The sequence below is a fragment of the Aquarana catesbeiana genome, linkage group LG02, assembly GCF_042186555.1.
Source record: "Aquarana catesbeiana isolate 2022-GZ linkage group LG02, ASM4218655v1, whole genome shotgun sequence".
Taxonomy (NCBI): Eukaryota; Metazoa; Chordata; class Amphibia; order Anura; family Ranidae; genus Aquarana; species Aquarana catesbeiana.
The window spans coordinates 512,265,546-512,289,619 of record NC_133325.1 but is presented as its reverse complement, the minus strand read 5'-3'; the positions used below and the strand labels follow the sequence as shown (position 1 = coordinate 512,289,619).

The 24,074-nt window shown below is 46.0% G+C and overlaps 1 protein-coding gene across 1 annotated transcript in view; it reads left to right on the top strand.

The window, feature by feature from the left end:
• Window positions 1–6,837: 6,837 nt before the first annotated feature.
• Window positions 6,838–24,074, top strand: part of RASSF5 (Ras association domain family member 5) — a 112,666-nt gene continuing 95,429 nt past the window's right edge. The window contains exon 1 of the mRNA XM_073615777.1: window positions 6,838–7,188. Coding sequence (XP_073471878.1) covers window positions 7,084–7,188 — 105 coding nt within the window. The 5' untranslated portion in view covers window positions 6,838–7,083. The remainder of the gene's footprint in view (window positions 7,189–24,074) is intronic.

The window sequence follows — 24,074 nt, the reverse complement described above, 5'->3', positions numbered from 1 at the left end:
TTGGGTGGAACTCCGCTTTAACCACTTGCCAACCGGCTCACGCTGATATACGTCGGTAGAATGGCTCTCTTGTGCAAAATGCGGTACCTGTACATAAGTCCGTAAAAGCAGGATAGCGGGCGCGCGCAGAGAGGCAGAACGGGGAACTGCCTATGTAAACAAGGCGATTCCCCGTTCTGCCTAGTGACATGACAGGGATCTACTGTTCCCAGGGATCAGGAACAGTGATCTCTGTTTCAGTAAGCCAATCCCCCCTACAGTTAGAACACACCCAGGGAACACACTTAACCCCTTGATCGCCCCTAGTGTTAACCCCTTCCCTGCCAGTGTCATTTTTACTTTGATCAGTGCATGTGCATGTAATACTGGGAGTATGCTATAGGCCCCCTAACCTGAGGGAGGAAGTGGAGACGGATCTCCTATCACAAATTGGATTAGCAGCAAGGATGGGAAGTGTTATCATAATGGGGGATTTTAATTATCCAGACATAGACTGGGCGGAGGGAACCGTGCATTCATTTAACCGGTTCCCGACCGGCGCACGCCGATGTACGTCGGCAGAATGGCACGGCTGGGCAAATGGGCGTACCCGTACGTCCATTTGAATTCCCCGCCGTGCCATTATGTGCGCGACGCCGGCGGCGCGCACCGGCCGGGAGCTCCGTGAGTCGGGTCGCAGGTCCTGCGGACTCGATCGCCGCGGGGATACCCGCGATCGCCTCACGGGGCGGATGAATGGGGAGATGCCGTTGTAAACAGCATCTCCCCGTTCTGCCTAGTGACAAGTGTCACTCGATCTCTGCTCCCTGTCATCGGAGCAGAGATCAGTGACGTCACACACAGAGCCCATCCCCCTACAGTTAGTAATCACTCCCTAGGACACACTTAACCCCTCCCCGCCCCCTAGTGGTTAACCCCTTCACTGCCAGTGCCATTTACACAGTAATCAGTGCATTTTTAATTGCACTGATCGCTGTATAAATGACAATGGTCCCAAAAATGTGTCAAAAATGTCTGACATGTCCGCCATAACGTTGCAGTCACAATAAAAATCGCTGATCGCCGCCATTACTAGTAAAAAAAAAAATTATTAATAAAAATGCCATAAAACTATCCCCTATTTAGTAAACGCTATAACGTTTGCGCAAACCAATTATTAAACGCTTATTGCAATTTTTTTTTTTACCAAAAATATGTAGAAGAATACGATCGGCCTAAACTGAGGAAAAAAAATGTTTTTTTATATATTTTTGGGGGATATTTTTTATAGCAAAATGTAAAAAATAATGCGTTTTTTTCAAAATTGTCGCTCTTATTTTGTTTATAGCACAAAAAATAAAAATCGCAGAGGCGATCAAATACCACCAAAAGAAAGCTCTATTTGTGGGAAAAAAAGGACGTCAATTTTGTTTGGGAGCCATGTCGCACGACCGCGCAATTGTCAGTTAAAGAGACGCAGTGCCGAATCGCAAAAAACGCTCTGGTCAGGAAGGGGGTAAAATCTTCCGGGGCTGAAGTGGTTAAGGCTCGCCAGTTCCTTAATGTCTTGCAGGACAATTTTGTGGGTCAGATGGTAGACGCACCAACTAGAAATAAAACATTACTGGATCTACTGATTACCAACAATACAGACCTGATCACAGATGTGGAAATACGGGGCAATTTAGGTAACAGCGATCACAGGTCAATTAGTTTCAGTATAAATCACACAAATAGGAAACATGAAGGGAACACAAAGACACTGAATTTCAAAAGAGCCAACTTCCCTAAACTACAAACCTTGCTAAAAGGCATAAATTGGGATAAAATATTAGGAACAAAGAATACGGAGGAGAGATGGGTTTGCTTTAAAAGCATATTAAATAAGGGCATCTGGATTTTGGAAAAGCATTTGACACAGTTCCCCATAAACGTTTACTGTACAAAATAAGGTCCGTTGGCATGGACCATAGGGTGAGTACATGGATTGAAAACTGGCTACAAGGGCGAGTTCAGAGGGTGGTGATAAATGGGGAGTACTCGGAATGGTCAGGGGTGGGTAGTGGGGTCCCCCAGGGTTGTGTGCTGGGACCAATCCTATTTAATTTGTTTATAAATGACCTGGAGGATGGGGTAAACAGTTCAATCTCTGTATTTGCAGATGATACTAAGCTAAGCAGGGCAATAACTTCTCCGCAGGATGTGGAAACCTTCCAAAAAGACCTGAACAAATTAATGGGGTGGGCGACTACATGGCAAATGAGGTTCAATGTAGAAAAATGTAAAATAATGCATTTGGGTGGCAAAAATATGAATGCAATCTATACACTGGGGGGAGAACCTCTGGGGGAATCTAGGATGGAAAAGGACCTGGGGGTCCTAGTAGATGATAGGCTCAGCAATGGCATGCAATGCCAAGCTGCTGCTAATAAAGCAAACAGAATATTGGCATGCATTAAAAGGGGGATCAACGCAAGAGATAAAATGATAATTAGAGTATGCTGTCCAGTTCTGGGCACCAGTCCTCAGGAAGGATGTACTGGAAATGGAGCGAGTACAAAGAAGAGCAACAAAGCTAATAAAGGGTCTGGAGGATCTTAGTTATGAGGAAAGGTTACAAGCACTGAACTTATTCTCTCTGGAGAAGAGATGCTTGAGAGGGGATATGATTTCAATTTACAAATACTGTACTGGTGACCCCACAATATGGATAAAACTTTTTCGCAGAAGAGAGTTTAATAAGACTCGTGGCCACTCATTACAATTAGAAGAAAAGAGGTTTAACCTTAAACTACGTAGAGGGTTCTTTACTGTAAGAGCGGCAAGGATGTGGAATTCCCTTCCACAGGCGGTGGTCTCAGCGGGGAGCATCGATAGTTTCAAGAAACTATTAGATAATCACCTGAATGACCACAACATACAGGGATGTACAATGTAATACTGACACATAATCACACACATAGGTTGGACTTGATGGACTTGTGTCTTTTTTCAACCTCACCTACTATGTAACTATATGTTTATAGCACTGATCAATGTAATAATGTCACTGATACCCAAAAAGTGTAATTTGGGGTCAGATTTGTCTGCCGCAATGTCGCAATCCCACTAAAAATCACATATCGCCGCCATTAAAAGTAAAAACAATAAAAAAAAAACATAAAAGTCCCTAAATCTATCTCGTAGTTTGTAGATGTGATAACTTTTGCGCAATCCAATCAATATATGCGATTTTTTTTTTTTTAACCAAAAATAGGTAGAAGAATATATATCGGCCTAAACTGATGAATAAATTTGTTTATATATATATATTGGATATGTATTATAGCAGAAAGTAAAAAAAAATTTTTTTTTTTAAAAATTGTCGCTCTTTTTTTTGTTTATAGCACAAAAAATAAAAACCGCAGAGGTGATAATAGCACCTAAAGAAAGCTCTATTTGTGGGAAAAAAAGGACATCAATTTTGTTTGGGTAAAGCATCGCACGACCGCGCAATTGTCAGTTAAAGTAACTCAGTGCCGCATTGCATAAAATGCTCTGGTCATTAAAGCGGAGTTCCACGCAAAATAAAACTTCCACTTTTCGGATTCCTCCCCCCTCCGGTGTCACATTTGGCACCTTTTAAGGAGGAGCAGATACCTGTATAATCCAGGTATTTGCTCCCACTTCCGGCGATACAGTAGATTGCCACAGATTCCGCTGCGATCTACGCCATGTCCAGCCCCTCCTCCGTCCCCTCGCTGTCTTCTGGGAGACACACAGGTCTCAGAAGACAGCAGGTACCAGTCAGGACGTGCAGTGAGACTCACATAGGCACTGGTAGGGTCATGTCGTCGGATGGATGCTAAGTCCCAGACCTGGTGAGTGAAATACTGTCACTGTCTGAGATTGCATTATCGCAGATTTGTATGTAAATGTATTTGGTTTTTTAAAGACTGATCTGTCCATGTACCCCTCCCCCCCACCTCCCTGGTAGGCTGCATTGATGGACGCTGGTGAGGCTGCATTGATGGGCACTGGTGAGGCTGCATTGATGGGCACTGGCAGGCTGCATTTGATGGGCACTAGTTAGGCTGCATTTGATGGGCACTGGTGAGGCTGCATTGATGGGCGCTGGTGAGGCTGCATTGATGGGCACTGGTAGGCTGCATTGATGGGCACTGGTAGGCTGCATTGATGGGCACTGGTGAGGCTGCATTGATGGGCACTGGTGAGGCTGCATTGATAGGCACTGGTAGGCTGCATTTGATGGGCGCTGGTGAGGCTGCATTGATGGGCGCTGGTAGGCTGCATTGATGGGTGCTGGTGAGGCTGCATTTGATGGGTGCTGGTGAGGCTGCATTTGATGGGCACTGGTTAGGCTGCATTTGATGGGCACTGGTGAGGCTGCATTGATGGGCACTGGTGAGGCTGCATTGATGGGCACTGGTGAGGCTGCATTGATAGGCACTGGTAGGCTGCATTTGATGGGCGCTGGTGAGGCTGCATTGATGGGCGCTGGTAGGCTGCATTGATGGGTGCTGGTGAGGCTGCATTTGATGGGTGCTGGTGAGGCTGCATTTGATGGGCACTGGTTAGGCTGCATTTGATGGGCACTGGTGAGGCTGCATTGATGGGCACTGGTGAGGCTGCATTGATGGGCGCTGGTGAGGCTGCATTGATGGGCACTGTTGAGGCTGCATTGATGGGCAATGGTGAGGCTGCATTTGATGGGTAATGGTGAGGCTGCATTGATGGGCGCTGGTGAGGCTGCATTGATGGGCGCTTGTGAGGCTGCATTGATGGGCACTGGTAGGCTGCATTGATGGGCACTGGTAGGCTGCATTGATGGGCGCTGGTGAGGCTGCATTGATGGGCGCTGGTGAGGCTGCATTGATGGGCGCTGGTAGGCTGCATTGATGGGCACTGGTAGGCTGCATTGATGGGCACTGGTGAGGCTGCATTGATGGGCACTGGTGAGGCTGCATTGATAGGCACTGGTAGGCTGCATTTGATGGGCGCTGGTGAGGCTGCATTGATGGGCGCTGGTAGGCTGCATTGATGGGTGCTGGTGAGGCTGCATTTGATGGGCGCTGGTGAGGCTGCATTTGATGGGCACTGGTTAGGCTGCATTTGATGGGCACTGGTGAGGCTGCATTGATGGGCACTGGTGAGGCTGCATTGATGGGCGCTGGTGAGGCTGCATTGATGGGCACTGTTGAGGCTGCATTGATGGGCAATGGTGAGGCTGCATTTGATGGGTAATGGTGAGGCTGCATTGATGGGCGCTGGTGAGGCTGCATTGATGGGCGCTTGTGAGGCTGCATTGATGGGCACTGGTAGGCTGCATTGATGGGCACTGGTAGGCTGCATTGATGGGCGCTGGTGAGGCTGCATTGATGGGCGCTGGTGAGGCTGCATTGATGGGCACTGGTAGGCTGCATTGATGGGCACTGGTAGGCTGCATTGATGGGCACTGGTAGGCTGCATTGATGGGCACTGGTAGGCTGCATTGATGGGCACTGGTAGACTGCATTTGATGGACGCTGGTGAGGCTGCATTTGATGGGCACTGGTAGGCTGCATTAATGGGCACTGGTGAGGCTGCATTGATGGGCACTGGTGAGGCTGCATTGATGGGCCCTGGTGAGGCTGCATTGATGGGCACTGGTAGGCTGCATTGATGGGCACTGGTAGGCTGCATTTGATGGACGCTGGTGAGGCTGCATTTGATGGACGCTGGTGAGGCTGCATTTGATGGATGCTGGTGAGGCTGCATTGATGGGCACTGGTGAGGCTGCATTGATGGGCCCTGGTGAGGCTGCATTGATGGGCACTGGTAGGCTGCATTGATGGGCACTGGTAGGCTGCATTTGATGGACGCTGGTGAGGCTGCATTTGATGGACGCTGGTGAGGCTGCATTTGATGGGCACTGGTGAGGCTGCATTGATGGGCCCTGGTGAGGCTGCATTGATGGGCACTTGTGAGGCTGCATTGATGGGCGCTGGTAGGCTGCATTGATGGGCGCTGGTGAGGCTGCATTGATGGGCGCTGGTGAGGCTGCACTGATGGGCGCTGGTAGGCTGCATTGATGGGCACTGGTAGACTGCATTTGATGGACGCTGGTGAGGCTGCATTTGATGGGCACTGGTAGGCTGCATTGATGGGCACTGGTGAGGCTGCATTGATGGGCACTGGTGAGGCTGCATCGATGGGCACTGGTAGGCTGTATTTGATGGACGCTGGTGAGGCTGCATTGATGGGCACTGGTGAGGCTGCATTGATGGGCACTGGTGAGGCTGCATTGATGGGCCCTGGTGAGGCTGCATTGATGGGCAATGGTAGGCTGCACTGATGGACGCTGGTGGGCTGCATTTGATGGGTGCTTCATTAAAAAGGTGGGGGTATACATGGGCATGGCAAAGGGGGTGGAGTCAGGGGTGGGGCCAAAATGAGGTTTCGCCTAGGGTGTCAAAAATCCTTGCACCAGCCCTGCCTGTATTTGTAGCTGCTGACTGTTCATTTTTTTTTTCGGCGGAACTCCGCTTTAAGGGGGCAAATCCTTCCGGGGCTGAAGTGGTTAAAGTTTATCTGTGTGTGTGTAAAGGCAGGCGTCACAATACTTTTTGCCAATATAATGTATATATAATATGAGTGTGTGTGTATATAATATGAGTGTGTGTGTATGTAAATGATCAAAGTGACAACTTTGTAAGTCAGCCTAAGAGAGAAGAGGAGGAAGAACACATAAAGGTAAAGTGTAGCCCTCATCACACACTGTGTACACTTGCCGACTTCCTGCCGACCTTCTGACTGGCTGTAGATGAGAGATGATGAATCTACCTAGAAAATCGCGGCATGACACAGTCGGGGAGGGGAAGTGGTTTACCCGAAATAGAGCCAGAGAAGGGAGGGGTCAGAGAACGAGCAGAGAGCACAGAAGTGAGGTCGGTGCTGAGCGCAGGGATGAGCAGAGCCGGTGAGGAGGGAGCACAGCTGTACGGATGAAGATGTAGGTGGTGGTTCTGAGGACAACTCTGAGGACAACTCTGGGGACAACTCTTGTCTGGTGTGATTGGTTCTCCTGCGTGCTCTCTCGGATTATTCCAGTCTCAGAGACTACCTATGATGGTCAGTGGAAGTATGAGCAGTGGTTATAGTAGCCTGGAGGAGGACATAGAGGACTACTTCTTCACAGCCAAGGAGAACCTGTCCAGGAGAAGTGCTAAGGTAAGATGTGTGTGATCCGGAGAGGATCTTCTAGGGGGACTATTCAGATGTGTCAGTACAAGGTGTACCATGTGCTACTTGTGCACAACCAAGTCATTTGTATTTATTATTTAGAAAGGATAAATATGGCACCCACATGACAAAATGGAGGGAGACAGTAGAGTTTCAATCCAATTTGATACACACAGCGATCAGCCATAACTCTATGACCACTGACAGGTAAATAAAATAACATTGATTATCTTCTTACAATTGGCATCCGGAAGTAGGTGAGATATATTAGGCAGGAAGTAAACATGTTGTCCTTGAAGCTGATGTGTTGATAGCAGAAAAAGTGGGCACTGCAGTTTGTTGTGTATGGGGCTGCGTAGCTACAGACTGGTCAGGGGTGCCCATGCTGACCCGTGTCCACAGGCAGAAGCACCTACAATGGGTATGTGAGCATCAGATCTGGACCACAAGACAATGGAAGGAGGCGGTCTGGTCTAATGAATCATATTTTCTTTTACACCATGAGGATTACCAGGTGAGTGTGCGTCACTTACCTGGGGATGAGATGGAACTAGGATGCAGTATGGGAAGAAGGCAAGGCGGTGGAGGCAGTGTGATGCTTTGGGTTGGGAAACCTCAGATCCTGCCATTCATGTGGATGTTACTTGACATGTACCACCAACCTAAACATTGTTGCCAACCAAGTATACCCCTTTTTGAAAATAGTATTCCCTGATGGCAGTGGCATTTTTCAGAAGGATAATGTACCCTGCCACACTACAAAAAAAGGTTTCAAGAATCGTTTGAGGTGTTGACTCGGCCTCCAAATTCTTCACATCTCATTCTATCCAAGCATCATGTGGGGTATGCTTAAAAAAAAAAAAAGTCCAATCCATGGAGGCCCCATCTTACAACTTATAGCATCTGCTACTGATGGCTTGGTGCCAGATACCACAGCTTACCTTCAGAGATTTAGTGGTATCCATGCCTTCATGGGGCAGGCCTGTTTTGGCAGCAAAAGGAGGGTCCCACTCAATATTAGATTGGTGGTCATAAAGTTAGGGCTGATCTATGTATATAGCAACTCTTTTCATTGAGTGCTACAGATCAATTGATACCTAGTGACTTTAAAATGACTAATAATAATCCAAATTGTGTACAAACGTTTAGAGCAGCCATTCTCAACCTTCTTTGGACCTGTTTCCACTTGTAGAGATGGTAAAGACTGTGTTTTCCTGCCCCCTTGGTCCTCCTTCACACAGGTATTTAGCTACATACACTATAATCCAGTGCAAAAATCAGGAGATTCCTGCAGCTGGAATGACAGGTGTATGCAGGGGCGGACTGACCATTTAGCCACTCGGGCACTGGGCAACTACAGGGCCCCATCAGGGTTGCCAGCCTCAGTAAAAGCAGGGACAGTATGTATAAATCTGTGTTTTTTTTTTACATCTGTCTGTGTATACTGTGTGTACATGTATGTATATACAGTGTGATTGTATACTGTGTGTGTATATACTGTGTGGCCCCATAATCTCCTATTGCCTGGGGGCCCCATGAGTTATCAGTCTGCCCCTGGGTGTATGTGAATAGCTTGTTGTATGGCTACATGCCTATCAGTACCTTGTACAGGCTAATGGCCCGTACACACGATCCGAAAATCAGACGAAAAATACCGCTTTCAACGTGATCGTCCGATAATCGGATCGTTAGTACAGAGCTTTTGAGAGCCGATCACGACAATTCATCCAATATTATTCAATCGGACAAGCAGGAAAATTATCCTCGTACGATACCAGATCGTACGATTTTCGTTTAGTCAGTACAGTTGTCATCCGAAAATACAATACAAATCAATTACAACACATGACATCACTTCCAATTTTTTTTTCTGTCATACGAGAATTTTCGTGACTTCATAACCTATTCAATTTCTACTTGCGACTATTAAGCGTAAAAAGTTGTACAATCTGTTGTATGATATTCGGATCGTGTGTACGGGCCATAAGTGACCGCCGCTATTCACATGCACCTGTCTTTCCAGCTGCAAGAATCGGAGGATTCTTGCCACCAGAATCTGGCGTTTGCGGCTAAACACCTGTGTGAAGGAGGCCTTAAGCTGCAAAGGTAGTCGGACAGGGTCGTACACAAGAAATAGCCAAAATGATCCTCCCTTTTGCGTTCAGTTGGCAGAAGTGCTGCAGAATGCAACCCATCCAAGTGAATGGGGCTGCAAACGCAACTGTGCGCAATGCTTGTGGTTGCGGCGCAGTGGTGCTGCATTTAAAAGGTTGAAACAGGCAGTGTGGAGGCAACATATTACCTCCTCACCGCCTGTCAGATGCCTCTGAAAAGCTTTCCACCCCAAATCACTTTCTAGAGGAATATATCGCGGCCTAAGTTACAAATAGTTAATAGTAGATAAAGGTACCATCATCCCAAAACATCATGATTAAAGAAAGTGAGAGTGTGAAGACGCAGTCGCAGTTGCTGCTACTGACGACTCCTGTCTTAACCCCCCTAGAAATTAGAAAAAGTGGGACTATTCCGGTACTCAGATGTTGGTGTATCGTAATTGATGTAAGGATAAGTTAAAAAATCTTGTAAAAATGTATAAATTTTAATCAAAAACAACAGAATAAAATTACAGTTACAATTACAATTGCAATTATAGACAACAACACTCCATATCATCATAAAAGGGAAATACCACACAAACAAAACAGGTGGATTCCGCAAGCTTTGGATACGAAGTGTATGTGGAGCTTTAAATCTCGACCGGTTTCGCGGTTAAACACCGCTTCCTCAGGAGAAGCAATCTAGAACATAATGTAACATAGTTTTAGCATATACAGGCAAATACAAAAAATACAAAAATTACAAAAAATCATTGCAACAACATTGTTTAGCAAGAATAATCAAATACATCATACACGTATAATGAAAGTAAGGACAAGCTCACCCAATCAGGCGTTTTCCGTAAGTATGCAGAACTCAATAAAAATCCCCTCGCGGCAGACAGAGGGGATGACAGACAGCCTCTGATGGATAAGAGTATAATTAACCAATTGGTAAGCATCTCAGTGTCGGTGGGATCCTAAAGGGATGTGCCATAGCCGTGAAATTATAAAGAGCCTTCAGTGGTTAATAGAGGATAAATCTAAGGTCCAAGGAAATAAGAGGGGGGGGGGAGGAGGAGAAGGGAGGGGAAAGAAAGGGGGGGGGGGGAGAGAAGGGGGGGGGGGGGCGCGGGGGAAGGGTAGAGATGAGGGAGGGGGGGGGAGGGAGGGGAAGGGGAAGGGGAAGAAACAAGAGATAGACTAACCAGACCACCACCAAAAGAAGGGGGGATGCTAAGGGCTCAAAATGATAATTAAAAACAGGGCTACATACTGGTAACAGGCGCTAGCACTCACCAACTATGCATTGATTACTGTAAGATGCATGAGCTAGATAGGTTGTAGAGGTTCAACTTATAGGAATAGTAGGTACAGATGATCATCTTCACTGCCTGTCATTGTACTCTTCACTCCTTACATATACTCTAGCAGGCTTTAACTATGGGATCTATGTGTGCTACACTCTCTGCTTTACATTCCAATTACTAGCCCTTTCTTATATATTCTTATATACATATATTTGTATACTAGTGGTTCACTTAGATTTTTGCACACTTTATTCCTAGTTGGATTGGCTTTAATGTGATGCACCCACTAGCCTGCCTATTTGGGTGTCTGAAGCAGTACTTTTGATGGCTTTATATGATCATCTGTACCTACTATTCCTATAAGTGGAACCTCTACAACCTATCTAGCTCATGCGTCTTACATTAATCAATGCATAGTTGGTGAGTGCTAGCGCCTGTTACCAGTATGTAGCCCTGTTTTTAATTATCATTTTGAGCCCTTAGCATCCCCCCCTTCTTTTGGTGGTGGTCTGGTTAGTCTATCTCTTGTTTCTTCCCCTTCCCCTCCCCCTCCCTCATCTCTACCCTTCCCCCGCGCCCCCCCCCTTCTCTCCCCCCCCCCCCCATTCTTTCCCCTCCCTTCTCCTCCCCCCCCCCCCCCCTTATTTCCTTGGACCTTAGATTTATCCTCTATTAACCACTGAAGGCTCTTTATAATTTCACGGCTATGGCACATCCCTTTAGGATCCCACCGGCACTGAGATGCTTACCAATTGGTTAATTATACTCTTATCCATCAGAGGCTGTCTGTCATCCCCTCTGTCTGCCGCGGGGGGATTTTTATTGGATTCTGCATACTTACGGAAAACGCCTGATTGGGTGAGCTTGTCCTTATTTTTATTATACGTGTATGATGTATTTGATTATTCTTGCTAAACAATGTTGTTGCAATGATTTTTTGTAATTTTTGTATTTTTTGTATTTGCCTGTATATGCTAAAACTATGTTACATTATGTTCTAGATTGCTTCTCCTGAGGAAGCGGTGTTTAACCGTGAAACCGGTCGAGATTTAAAGCTCCACATACACTTCGTATCCAAAGCTTGCGGAATCCACCTGCTTTGTTTGTGTGGTATTTCCCTTTTATGATGATATGGAGTGATTTTGTTTATAATTGCAATTGTAATTGTAACTGTAATTTTATTCTGTTTTGATTAAAATTTATAAATTTTTACAAGATTTTTTAACTTATCCTTACAACAATTACGATACACCAACATCTGAGTACCGGAATAGTCCCACTTTTTCTAATTTCTAGGGGGGTTAAGACAGGAGTTGTCAGTAGCAGCAACTGCGACTGCGTCTTCACACTCTCACTTTCTTTAATCACTTTCTAGAGGGGTGACAAGGTCTGTCGCAAGTAAAGACTTAAACCCCGTATACACGATCAGAAAATTGTACGGAAAATACCGCTTTCGAAGCGATCGTACAATAATCGGATCGTTAGTACAGAGCTTTCGAAAGCCGATCAGGACAGTTCATCCGATATTATTCTACCGGACATGCACAACATTTTTCGATTTCCGTTTTATCAGCACAGCTATCGTTCGAAAATGCAATACAAATGCATTACAACACATGACATCACTTCCAAATTTTTTTTCTGTCATGCAGGAATTTTCGTGACTTTAGTAAATTCATCAGATTTGGTCTGAGATTAGCATGCAATAAAAAACGAACGATCATTCGTCCGATAATCTCATTGTGTGTACGGGGCATTAAAGTGATACTAAAGTCTTGTTTTGTTTTTTTTTTTGTTTAAAAATAACAAAAGTTATACTTTTGCCCACATGGAGCCACGACCCAGCCCCACCCGCGCTCTCTCCTCATTGGCTTACTGATTTTGATTGACAGCAGCAGGAGCCAATGGCGCCCGCTTTGTGTCTTAGCCAATCAGGAGGGAGAGTCCCAGACAGCCGAGTCTCTTATGCAACATCTCTGGATCAAAATGGGGCTCAGGTAAGTATTAGGGGGGCTGAGGGGGGCTGTTGCACACAGAACATTTTTTTTTATCTTATTGCATAGAATGCATTAAGATAAAAAAAACCGGGGGCGTGGTCTGGACATGGCCGACTAGAGACGTGTTCTCTCTGAGCTCCCGGCCTTTCCACCCCTAACTCAGCCTACTTTGCTCTATTTTCACTGTTATGCTCTCATCCAAGAAGCGGACATATCGGAGGAATAAGAAGAAGAACAGCCCGGCTGCTTCCACACCCGCTCTGGTCGACTTGCAGAGACTTTTCGGGAGATCCCTCTCCGGTTCCCCTATACCCAAGATGGCGGAGCCTCGTGCCTCGAGCCCTTGCACTCCGGTCAGAGAAGCTGACTTTGCCGCCTCAGAAGGATCCCGGAGCCCGGTTCTCTATACTGGCTCACCAGCGGCTTCTACCTCAAACCAGGGTCCCCTCCCTTGTCTACAGGGGACTTATGGTGTAGACGAGGAGCTTAAGGCTATACTACGGGCCCTACCAACGAGGGCAGATATTGAAGCCCTGGTGGGCAGAGTAGAGGCCGCACACAAGAAGGAAGTCAGTGAAGTCAAAAAAGACGTTGAGACCCTCTCAGCCCGTCTGACCTCAGGTGAATCATCCCTAGAGTCCTTGGAACAGAGAGTCTCATCACTGGAGACCCAACAAAAAGCCCAATCTATGGCCGCGGTAGAGCTTCAGCTCCGCATGGAAGAAACGGAGGACCGGAGCAGGAGAAACAACGTCCGGCTCCGCGGCCTACCTGAGGCCACGGGTCCGTCGGATCTACTGGCCACAGCTACGGACATCTTTAGAAGAGTGGCGGGAGCACACTTACCGGAACAAATAGAAGTGGATCGAATACATAGAGCCCTGGGTCCCCGCTCGACCGATCCAACCAGACCTCGGGACATAATATGCAGACTCCATCATTACATCCATAAGGAGGCTATAGCGCGAGGAGCGTGGGAATCTGGAGAGATAGAATTTGACGGAGCATCGGTTAAAATTCTTCCGGACATCTCCAGACCGACCTTGCTTCGACGCGCCATGCTGAAACCCCTCCTAGATCTCGCCCGGAGATGTAATGCAACGTACCGATGGGGCTTCCCCCTTTCGGTTACTTTCCACAAGGAACAGCGCTCCTTCCTACTGCGATCTCCGGAGAATCTGCCTGCTCTATTCGACTTTCTAGATACGGAACCTATTCCTGTTCCTAACTGGCTGGACTACCTGCACAGGGCTCCTGGTCGACTGCACGAGATGAGAGATCAGGCTCCTAGACCGCAGCGCTCACGGAGGAGCAGCCGACGACCCCGCTCTGCTTCACTAGACGAACCAAGAGAGCTGTGAGTTGCTCCTTTGCCCACCCCTACTCATACTATCCCCTTCGAAGCTTTGATTCCCTGATCAGTTATCTTTTTCTTTTCATTTTTGGTTTTGGGTCTGTCCGATCCGCCCAGTCTCTCCGTACCCCCTATTTTTGCCTCCGTTCTGTCTCATGGAAGCCGGACTTGCCTCCGCTACAAGCCTCAAACTTCATCACCATCTTCACTGACTCAACGGTCCACTTAAGGGAGAACGCTAAAAGCCATTTTGTCTCCTGATATGCTCCTGACAAGGGCCTCCCGTAACTGACGAGTCACCTGTATTATGACCACTTCTCTCTTATCACAAGTCACCTCCGCACAGGGTCTATGTGGTCCTCTGCAGGTCCCGCGGGAAGAGCTCTCTTACTCCTATGGACAACTACTTTCCGGGAGGATATACGTGCCCTCCTTTCTGTGGAAACATCATGACAAGGTCGGGAGTGTGTGATGGACTGGGGATGGAGGGGAGAGGAGTCGGGCAATCTAATGGGTTTAAAAGTATGAGGGGGCTATGGGGTGATTCGGGGGCGCGCTGGACCCCCGTTGCGCGGGCTCAGCTCGCTCTGGAGCTCCTTATCGGGGTTCCATGGTGTGGATGAGTCTGATACATGTTTCTCCACAAGGTGGGGGGAGTTCCAGGGCGTTCCCGGTGAGCTTCTGGCGATTTGGCCTCTCCCTGCTGCTATCTATCTACGTCTCATCGCGGATGGTGTGGGGGGGAGCGGGTCACCTCGCCGGATGACACACGAGAGGGACGGAATTATTATTATACATAAAACTCAAGAGTAGAATGGAATGCAAAGTGATGCTTCTCCTTGTTCTTGTCTCTATATTTTTCCTTTGAAGATATTTAAAGTTCTTTATTCTTGCGATATATAATGTGTTTATACTGCTTCTAATCTTTAGGCTGGTTGGGGTGGGAGAGTCGGGACCTCCCTTTTAGGTTGTTGTCTGCCTTCGCCCCACTTAGGCCATAAGTCTACCTCCGGTTATCCGGTTTGGTTTACTTCTTAGTTTAGTGAAACTGACCCATTTAGCTTAGTTGAAATAGAGACGTGAGGTGTAATATTCCTGGACCCTCGTCTCAGTTTTTTCCTTTTCCTTCTCTTTCCTCTTTCCCTTCCTTCCCCTCCCTTGCTTTCACCCCCACCTGAACCCTCCTTTCTCCCTCTTCCCCCCGTGTGAGACATGGCGGTGAGCTCTTTAAGAGTGACCTCGCTTAATGCGAGGGGTCTGAATACTCCAGAGAAGAGGCGCATTCTCCTACACGATTTAAAAAAATCGCACACGGACGTCGCCTTTGTTCAGGAGACTCATTTTAAAACTGACAAATCTCCTGTACTCAGGAACAGATATTTTCCCCATGTGTACCACTCGACGAATAACAACGCAAAATCTAAGGGGGTAACTATTCTAATCTCTGGCAGTCTCCCTTGGAAACTTCAGGACATATCTACAGACCCTGAAGGCCGCTACCTGTTTCTCAAAGGTCAGATTGGGGAAGTCCAACTCACTCTTGCAACACTCTACGCCCCTAACGCACATCAAGACGGGTTTATAGTGTCAACTGTAAATAAACTGATGGAATATAAGGAGGGCCAGCTTATACTAGGAGGCGACTTTAATGTGCCGCTCTCACCCCCAGTAGACACGTCCTCTGGTACTTCCTCTTATCCCCCCAAAAACAGGAAACGGATAGCCCAGACTTTACACAAGGCTCAACTAATCGATGCTTGGCATCTCCAGCATTCTGGAGAACGCGACTATTCTTTTTACTCCTCTCCACATGGGGTATATTCCAGAATAGACCTCTTTCTTATCCCCCACGACCAGCTACACTTAGTGCAATCTACTTCTATAGGTCAGATCACTTGGTCTGATCATGCCCCAGTTTCCCTGACTTACACTCTTACTGAGAGATCATCACCTAGATCCACTTTCTGGCGTCTCAATGAGAGCCTCCTCCAAATTCCTGAGATACTAGCAGACGTAACCAAGGAACTAAACTTGTACTTCAGTGAGAATGACACACAAGACTGTGACCCGGGTATACTGTGGGAGGCCCATAAATGCGTCCTTCGAGGAGTCCTTATTAAACACGGGGCGTCCATTAAGAGGAAGAGAAACAAACAGCTTACCAGACTCCTGGCGGATCTGGCCAAGGTTGAAGCACAACATAAACATTCTCCCACTCAGGAGTTGGAGATGAAACTGAGATCCTTGAGATCTCAAATCACAGATTTACTGCATTATAAAGCTAAGGCTGCCTTACAATTTTCTCGCAGACTGTCTTATGAATCGGGTGACAAATGTGGGAAACTCTTGGCCAGATCCGTTCAGGAAATCAAATCTACTGCAAATTGCGAAAGGATTCGCAGACTTTTACTCGGAACTCTATAACCTAACAAACCCTTCCCCTTCCCAGGACGTTATTGACCAATACATATCTAACTCTTGCCTTCCCTCTCTTCCACTGGAATCCCAAACTGTATTAGATGAGCCAATATCACTAGAGGAATTACAGCTAGCGATCAAATCTATGAAGGTAGGGAAAGCCCCAGGTCCTGATGGGTTCACCGCCCAGTATTATAAGACCCTACTACCAACATTAGGCCCACGAATGGTAACTTTCTTCAACGCTCTCGGAGCAAACTCAAACTTTCCCGGGGAGGCCCATATTTCCTTAATCCACAAGGAAGGGAAGGATCCAGGTTCTTGTGGCAGCTACAGACCCATCTCCCTCTTAAATTTGGACCTTAAGATTTTTTCTAAAATAATAGCTACCAGACTAGCCCAACATCTCCAGTCCCTTATCCACATGGATCAAGTTGGCTTCATACCTTCTAGAGAGGCGAGAGATAATACCATTAAGGTTCTCAACTTAATCCAAATAGCAACCTCCGAGAAAACACCATGTATACTAGTAAGCACAGACGCCGAAAAGGCTTTCGATAGGGTAAATTGGAGCTTTATGCTAGCTGTTCTCCGCCGCATTGGTCTGGGCAATAGGATGATGCGGTGGATAGATAGTATTTACTCCAACCCATCTGCACAAGTGAAGGCCAATGGTGTACTTTCCAGTCCCTTCCCCATAAGAAATGGAACAAGGCAGGGCTGCCCTCTTTCCCCCCTGTTGTTTGCATTATCCCTAGAGCCCTTCTTATGTACAATCAGACTGAATCCTGACATATCAGGCCTACAGATTGGTAATTTACAATGCAAAATATCTGCATATGCTGATGATATGCTCTTCTCTTTGACGAACCCAAGAATTTCCCTCCCAAACCTCATGCGAGAATTTAATGTTTATGGCTCACTATCTAATTTAAAGATAAATTTCTCGAAATCCGAGGCGATGTGTATTGAGGTTCCACCCCAAATATCACAGCAATTAGCATCCAACTTTCGTTTCAAATGGACTAGGACCGACATAAAATACCTGGGAACTAGAATCCCGGTTGACATATCTCGGACATTCGACTTGAACTTCCCCCCTTTATTATCTAAGATCAGAACATTATTAAAGAAATGGAATCCGGGCTTCCACTCATGGTTCGGGAGGTGTAACCTCCTGAAAATGAGCATATTGCCAAAATTTATTTATCTTATCCAAGCACTACCGATACATATCCCCACCTCCTTTTTCCAGAAGATCCACTCACTTTTCACTGGTTTTGTGTGGGCAAATAAAAAACCTCGGTTACGGCGCTCATTGATGATACTTCCTAAACATCTAGGAGGTCTAGCTTTACCCGACATTAAACTCTATTACTTAGCCTCTCACCTAGGTCGAGTGCTGGACTGGAGGAGAAATGGATCATGTAAACTTTGGGTTCAGATTGAAAAAGCTCAATCCCCCATCCCCCTAAAGGGGGCGATGTGGTGCTATAATATCTTGCCGGCTAGCATAAAATCGCACCCCTTAATTGGCACCACCTTGCGACATAGTCACCAATCATCCCTTAGATCTCTGCTCACAACCAAAACTTCACCGCTGTACCCCGTACTGGGCAATCCTAACTTCGGGCCGGGCTTGCTTTCCAGGGAATATTCCCATCTAAAAGAACAAAACCATGATCATGTATCCAGCTTCATCTCGGAAGAGAAATGGCCCTCTGTAGCAGACTTATCCAATCCGACAGGTCCTTACCGCATTCCTTACTGGAAAGCGCGGCAATTATATCACTTCCTCCACTCACTTCCCAGCCCACGGAATTTCTCTCGGGTGCTCACATCCTTTGAGGAGTTGTGTACTGGAGAAGATCCACTAATGCATATTCTCTCTCAAACATACTCGATGTTGACTGAGCCAAACGCACCACCGCAGTTGCCTTATCTAGACAAATGGGAGAGGGAACTACACCTCTCTTTCTCAGCAGCTCAGCGACAACGCATTATTACACTCTCCCTGAAATCATCACTCTGTACCAAGGTCCAAGAGACCAATTTCAAACTACTTACGCGTTGGTACATGACCCCCTCTAGACTTCAGAAATGCTTCCCTGCCTCTTCTGGACGGTGCTGGCGCTGTTCGGAGGAGGAGGGAACACTAATCCATATCTTCTGGTCGTGCCCTCAGTTAAGGAGCTTTTGGGAAGAGGTCAGGCAAATTACTCAGAGGTTCACTGAATATGTTATCCCAGACGAAGCTACATTCTTTCTCCTACATCTATCTACAATCCCCATCAAAGCTTACAGGAAATCTCTAATCAGACACCTCCTAAATGCGGCTAAGGGATGCATCCCTCTTCTCTGGAAACAAAGTCGTCCCCCATCCACATCTATGTGGGTACGTAAGGTCGAAGAGATCAAGCAGATGGAAGACCTGATCCTCTCTGCGCAACAAAAACAAGAGATATTCAAACGTACGTGGGATATCTGGAATGTCTTCATCTTTTCAGATGAAGGTCAACAATTGCTTAGTAACTAACTCTCCCCTCTTTCTTCGACCTCCTTGGAGGCTAGATTCAATATAATTTGTCGAGAGGGTCGCCGCCGTGTCTCCCACGCCCTCTCCCCTGCCCTTCCTCCCTCCTCCCCTTTCTCCCCTTCACCCCCCCTTGATTCCTCTTGCTTTTCTCTTTCTATTCTCTATATGGTTGTAAAATGGAAAAAGTAGGCGAGGTTCACCCCGAATACACTACCTGAAACTGGACGTGAGCTCACCTATTACATGTTGAACTAAAAGTTGTATGTACGAGCCAATAACCACACTCTAAATGTAACTGTTATGACCTTTTATTTGTCTGAGCGTTGTCAACTTGAAATGGCCGAATCGGCACCTGTTTTTTGCTTGTATGTTTTGGGGCCCTCGCCCTTGATTGGAGTTGAATAAACTTATATTTGAAAAAAAAGATAAAAAAAACCTTCTGCCTTTACAACCACTTTAACTGCTTCCTGTCCGTGCTATAGCCAAATGACAGCTACAGCGCAGACCTACATTGCCGGGAGGCCGTCAATAGGCGCTGTTAGCCAATGACAGCTGATCACGTGATGTAAACAGAAGATCGGTATTCATTTTTTTTTTCTCCTCACCGGCTTCTGTGCAAGGGACATCGGTCCCGAAGAGGAAGAGGCACAGCCACTTCATCTTTGCCCAACAGTGCCACCTGCCAGTGCCCACAGTGCATATCAGTGCCACCAATCAGTGCTACCTATCAATGCCCACGAGTGCCACCTATCAGTGCCCACCAGTGGTGCCAATCAATGCCTCATCAGTGCCACCTAGCAGTGCTGCCTATCAGTGTCACCTACCAGTGCCCATCACTGTCCATCACTGCCACCCATCAGTGCCCATCACTGCCACCTATCAGTGCCACCTATTGGTGCCCTTCAGTGCCACCCATCAATGCCCTTCAGTGCCACCCATCAGTGCCCACCAGTGCAACCTCATCAGTGCCCACCAGTGCCCATCAGGGCTGCCTTATCAGTGCCCATCAATGAAGGAGATACCTGTTTGCAAAATTTTATAACAAAATACAAAAACTGTTTTGTATTTTTTTTTCAAAATTTTCGGTCTTTTCAATTTTTTAACAAAAAATACCACCAAAAGAAAGCTCTATTTGTGGGGAAAAAATTATAAAAAATTCATTTGGGTACAGTGTTGTATGACTGCGTAATTGTCATTCAAAGAGTGACAGCGCTAAAAGCTGAAAATTGGTCTGGGCAGGAGGGGGTTTAAGTGCCCAGTAAGCAAGTGGTTAAGCTGCCCATAGGTGGATCAAAATTTCGATCCATCTATGGCCATTCCCACTTGACAAAAGTCAGTCTAACAGAAGATTGAAAGACTCTTGTCGATCAGCCAGCTGCAGCTACTGATCAGTGTTTACTGACAGAGAGGGAGTCCTCACTGTCAGAATACAATGGCAAAGCAGGTAGGGTTCCTTCTTCCACCTCTCTTATGTGATTTTTTTAAAAACGTTTTGGATAGAGTAGAGCGGGATTAGAACGCCTGTCAGGTTTTTATTGCTGTCTTTGTCCTGGTGACTGTTATCATCCAGAGCAAAAGTGAAAGAAAGTCTAATATTTTGGGTTGTCATTAGAACAGGAATAGGAGGTAAATCTTCCAATGGAGACACTAGTTCTGGTGAGAATCAGGGTTTCCCTCACTTTGGAGGAATTTCCTCTCACTTCCTGTTTTGGCTATGGGACAAGAAGTAAATGGAAATCTCCCCAGTGGGACATAGATAGCAAAAACAATATACCTGGAATAGGTTATATACTGTAAATAACAAAAATAAAAAGTGCAGCTCTACCCAAAATTATACATGTGCAAAAGTATACTCTCAAATATTACACAAGTATAAACTGGGAATACCAACAATCCAAAATGTGCTTGATGCATATTTTTCACTTTGCACATTTTGGATTGTTTGTTTTCCCCTTTTCCCCTTTTAGTGTAATATGTTTTGTATATATTTTTGCACATAGTTACATAGTAGGTGAGGTTGAAAAAAGACAAAAGTCCATCAATTCCAACCTATGTGTGATTATATGTCAGTATTACATTGTATATCCCTGTATGTTGCGGTCATTCAGGTGCTTATCTGATAGTTTTCTTAAACTATCGATGCTCCCTGCTGAGACCACCACCCGTGGAAGGAAATTCCACATCCTTGCCGCTCTTACAGTAAAGAACCCTCTACGTAGTTTAAGGTTAAACCTATTTTCTTCTAATTTTAATGAGTGGCCACGTGTCTTGTTAAACTCTCTTCTGCAAAAAAGTTTAATTTCTATTGTGGGGTCACCAGTACAGTATTTGTATATTGAAATCATATCCCCTCTCAAGCGTCTCTTCTCCAGAGAGAATAAGTTCAGTGCTTGTAACCTTTCCTCATAACTAATATCCTCCAGAACCTTTATTAGCTTTGTTGCCCTTCTTTGTACTCACTCCATTTCCAGTACATCCTTCCTGAGGACTGGTGCCCAGAACTGGACAGCATACTCTAGGTGCAGCCGGACCAGAGTCTTGTAGAGCACATGTATTATTCTGGGTAGTGATGCACTTTTTTAGTATTTATATCATTCTGGAGGTGAGATCAGATCATCTTTTTAGTGTTAGCTTGCTCCCCTTGGTATATTGTTTTTTGATTGAGCAGATTGATTTTAAATTTTTTATCTTTAATGCATTATAATCCTCCCTTAGGCCCCTTTCACACTGGGAGGAGTCTGCCGATGAGTCTGCATGCCCTGCTAAGCAGTCGGATGACAGGTCCACTCCTGCTGTTCTCTATGGGGCTGTAGTATAAAAACGAATCGCCTATCTGCTTTAATCCGACTGACATCCAATCCACCGGACAGGTGGGGAATGGATCCCCATTTGTCTGTTTTTAGTGGACAGGGTTGGATCGGATGTCAGCGGGTGCCATAGAGAGCAACGGATGGTCCGATCGGGTCCGCCTAAAAAACTGACAGGCGGACCACATTGTTCTTTCAATGTAAAAGGGGTCTTACTCTATCCTAAATTAAAAGGAACATGTTGTCTTTTAGTTCTGCTTTAAAGTGTATGCCAACTCTAACAATACCTTTCTCCTATTTTCTCCAGTTGGCTTGTTTAACCACTTCAGCCCCAGAAGAATTTACCCCCTTCCTGACCAGTACGTTTTTTTTGCGATTCGGCACTGCGTCGCTTTAACTGACAATTGCACGGTTGTGTGACGTGGCTCCCAAACAAAATTGATGTCCTTTTTTTTCCCACAATTAGAGCTTTCTTTTGGTGGTACTTAATCACCTCTGCGGTTTTTATTTTTTGCGCTATAAACAAAAAAAAGCGACAATTTTGAAAAAAAAACGCATTATTTTTTACTATAATAAATATCCCCAAAAAATATTTAAAAAAAAACATTTTTTTCCTCAGTTTAGGCCGATACGTATTCTTCTACATATTTTTGGTAAAAAAAAATTGCAATAAGCGTTTATTGATTGGTTTGCGCAAAAGTTATAGCGTTTACAAAATGGGGGATAGTTTTATAGCATTTTTTATTATTAATTTTTTTTTTTACTAGTAATGGCGACAATCAGCGATTTTTATCATGACTGCGACATTATGGCAGGCACATCGGACATTTTTGACACATTTTTGGGACCATTGTCATTTATACAGCAATCAGTGCTATACAAATGCACTGATTTCTATGTAAATAACACTGGCAGTGAAGGGGTTAACCACTAGGGGTCTAGGGAGGGGTTACTAACTGTGGGGGGGCGTGGCTACATGTGACACATCACTGATCCCTGCTCCCAATTACAGGGAGCAGAGATCAGTGACACTGTTACTAGGCAGAACGGGAAGATGCTTGTTTACATCAGCATTTCCCCGCTCGTCCTCTTTCCGTGAGGCGATCGCGGGTATCCCCGCGGCGATCGAGTCCGCGACCCGACTCACAGAGCTCCCGGCCAGCGTGCGCACGCAATGGCACGGCGGCAAATACAAAGGGACGTACGGGTACGCCCATTTGCCCAGCCGTGCCATTCTGCCGACGTACATCGGCGTGCGCCGGTCGGAAACCGGTTAAGTATGTAACTAAAACTAAAGGCAAACTTTTTTTTTCTTGTTTTGGACGGAGTAAGGGAGGGCTATAACCCCTGACATTCCAAAAATAAATTCTATGTCCCACTAGGGGAGATTTCCCTTCACATCCCCTATCTCATAGCCAAATCAGGAAGCAAGGGGTTATCCCTCCAAAGTGAGGGGATCCCTGATTGTCACCAGAACTAATGTCCCCATTAAAAGTTTTACCCACTATTCCTGTTTTGGTGATAACCCCAAATGTGAGATTTTCTGTCACTTTTAGGGATCACTGTAAACAGGACAAATAGAGAGGGTGAATCTCCTTAACAGGGATACAGACAGCAAAAAACAACAACCTGTCAGGTGTTCTAATCCCTCTGCATTTTACCCAAACCTAAAAAAAGTTTTGCCTTTAGTTATACTTTAAATATACCATTTAATGGGTTTTATTATATTATATGTTCCACAAGTGCAAAAAAAGTTGTTCATCTAACAATCTTGTGAGCTGATAACTTGCTGTACTCTCTGCTTCCAGACTGTTATCAGTTAGCATTGCTCTCTGTTATCTCAATGGACTAAACCCCTCCCCGACCCCCCTTATGGAAAAGAGAGGAGATGTTATGTAGGCCTAGCACACTTCCTGCCCCAGGGTGACAAAGGCAATGACATTGACATTTATAAAAAGAAAAGATAAAAACACTGCAGTGTGTGTTAATAACACTTTAACCACTTGCGGGCCACTGGGCCAGGAAGTTGGCACTGCGGAGCGCTAATCACAGGCAGTGAGACATTGTCCTGATGCACGGCTGCAGAGATCAGGAAATGTCTCACTGCCTGTGATTAGCGCAGCGCAGTGAGACTTCCTGGCGGGCTCTGCACGTGGAGTGTGCGAACACGCCTGAGCTCATCCTTATTAGTAAGCCCTGGTGTCTTGCCGAGAATGTTCCCTCGGCGGATAAGTTCCCCCCCTGTACTGCGCAGGCGCAGCGCCTGCGCAGTACGAACTACTGTCAGCCGCCGGAGATAGCCGAAGCTCAAACTCTTCAATCAGCTGTACATGGCGCCTGCGCCCTGGGTCCAGGT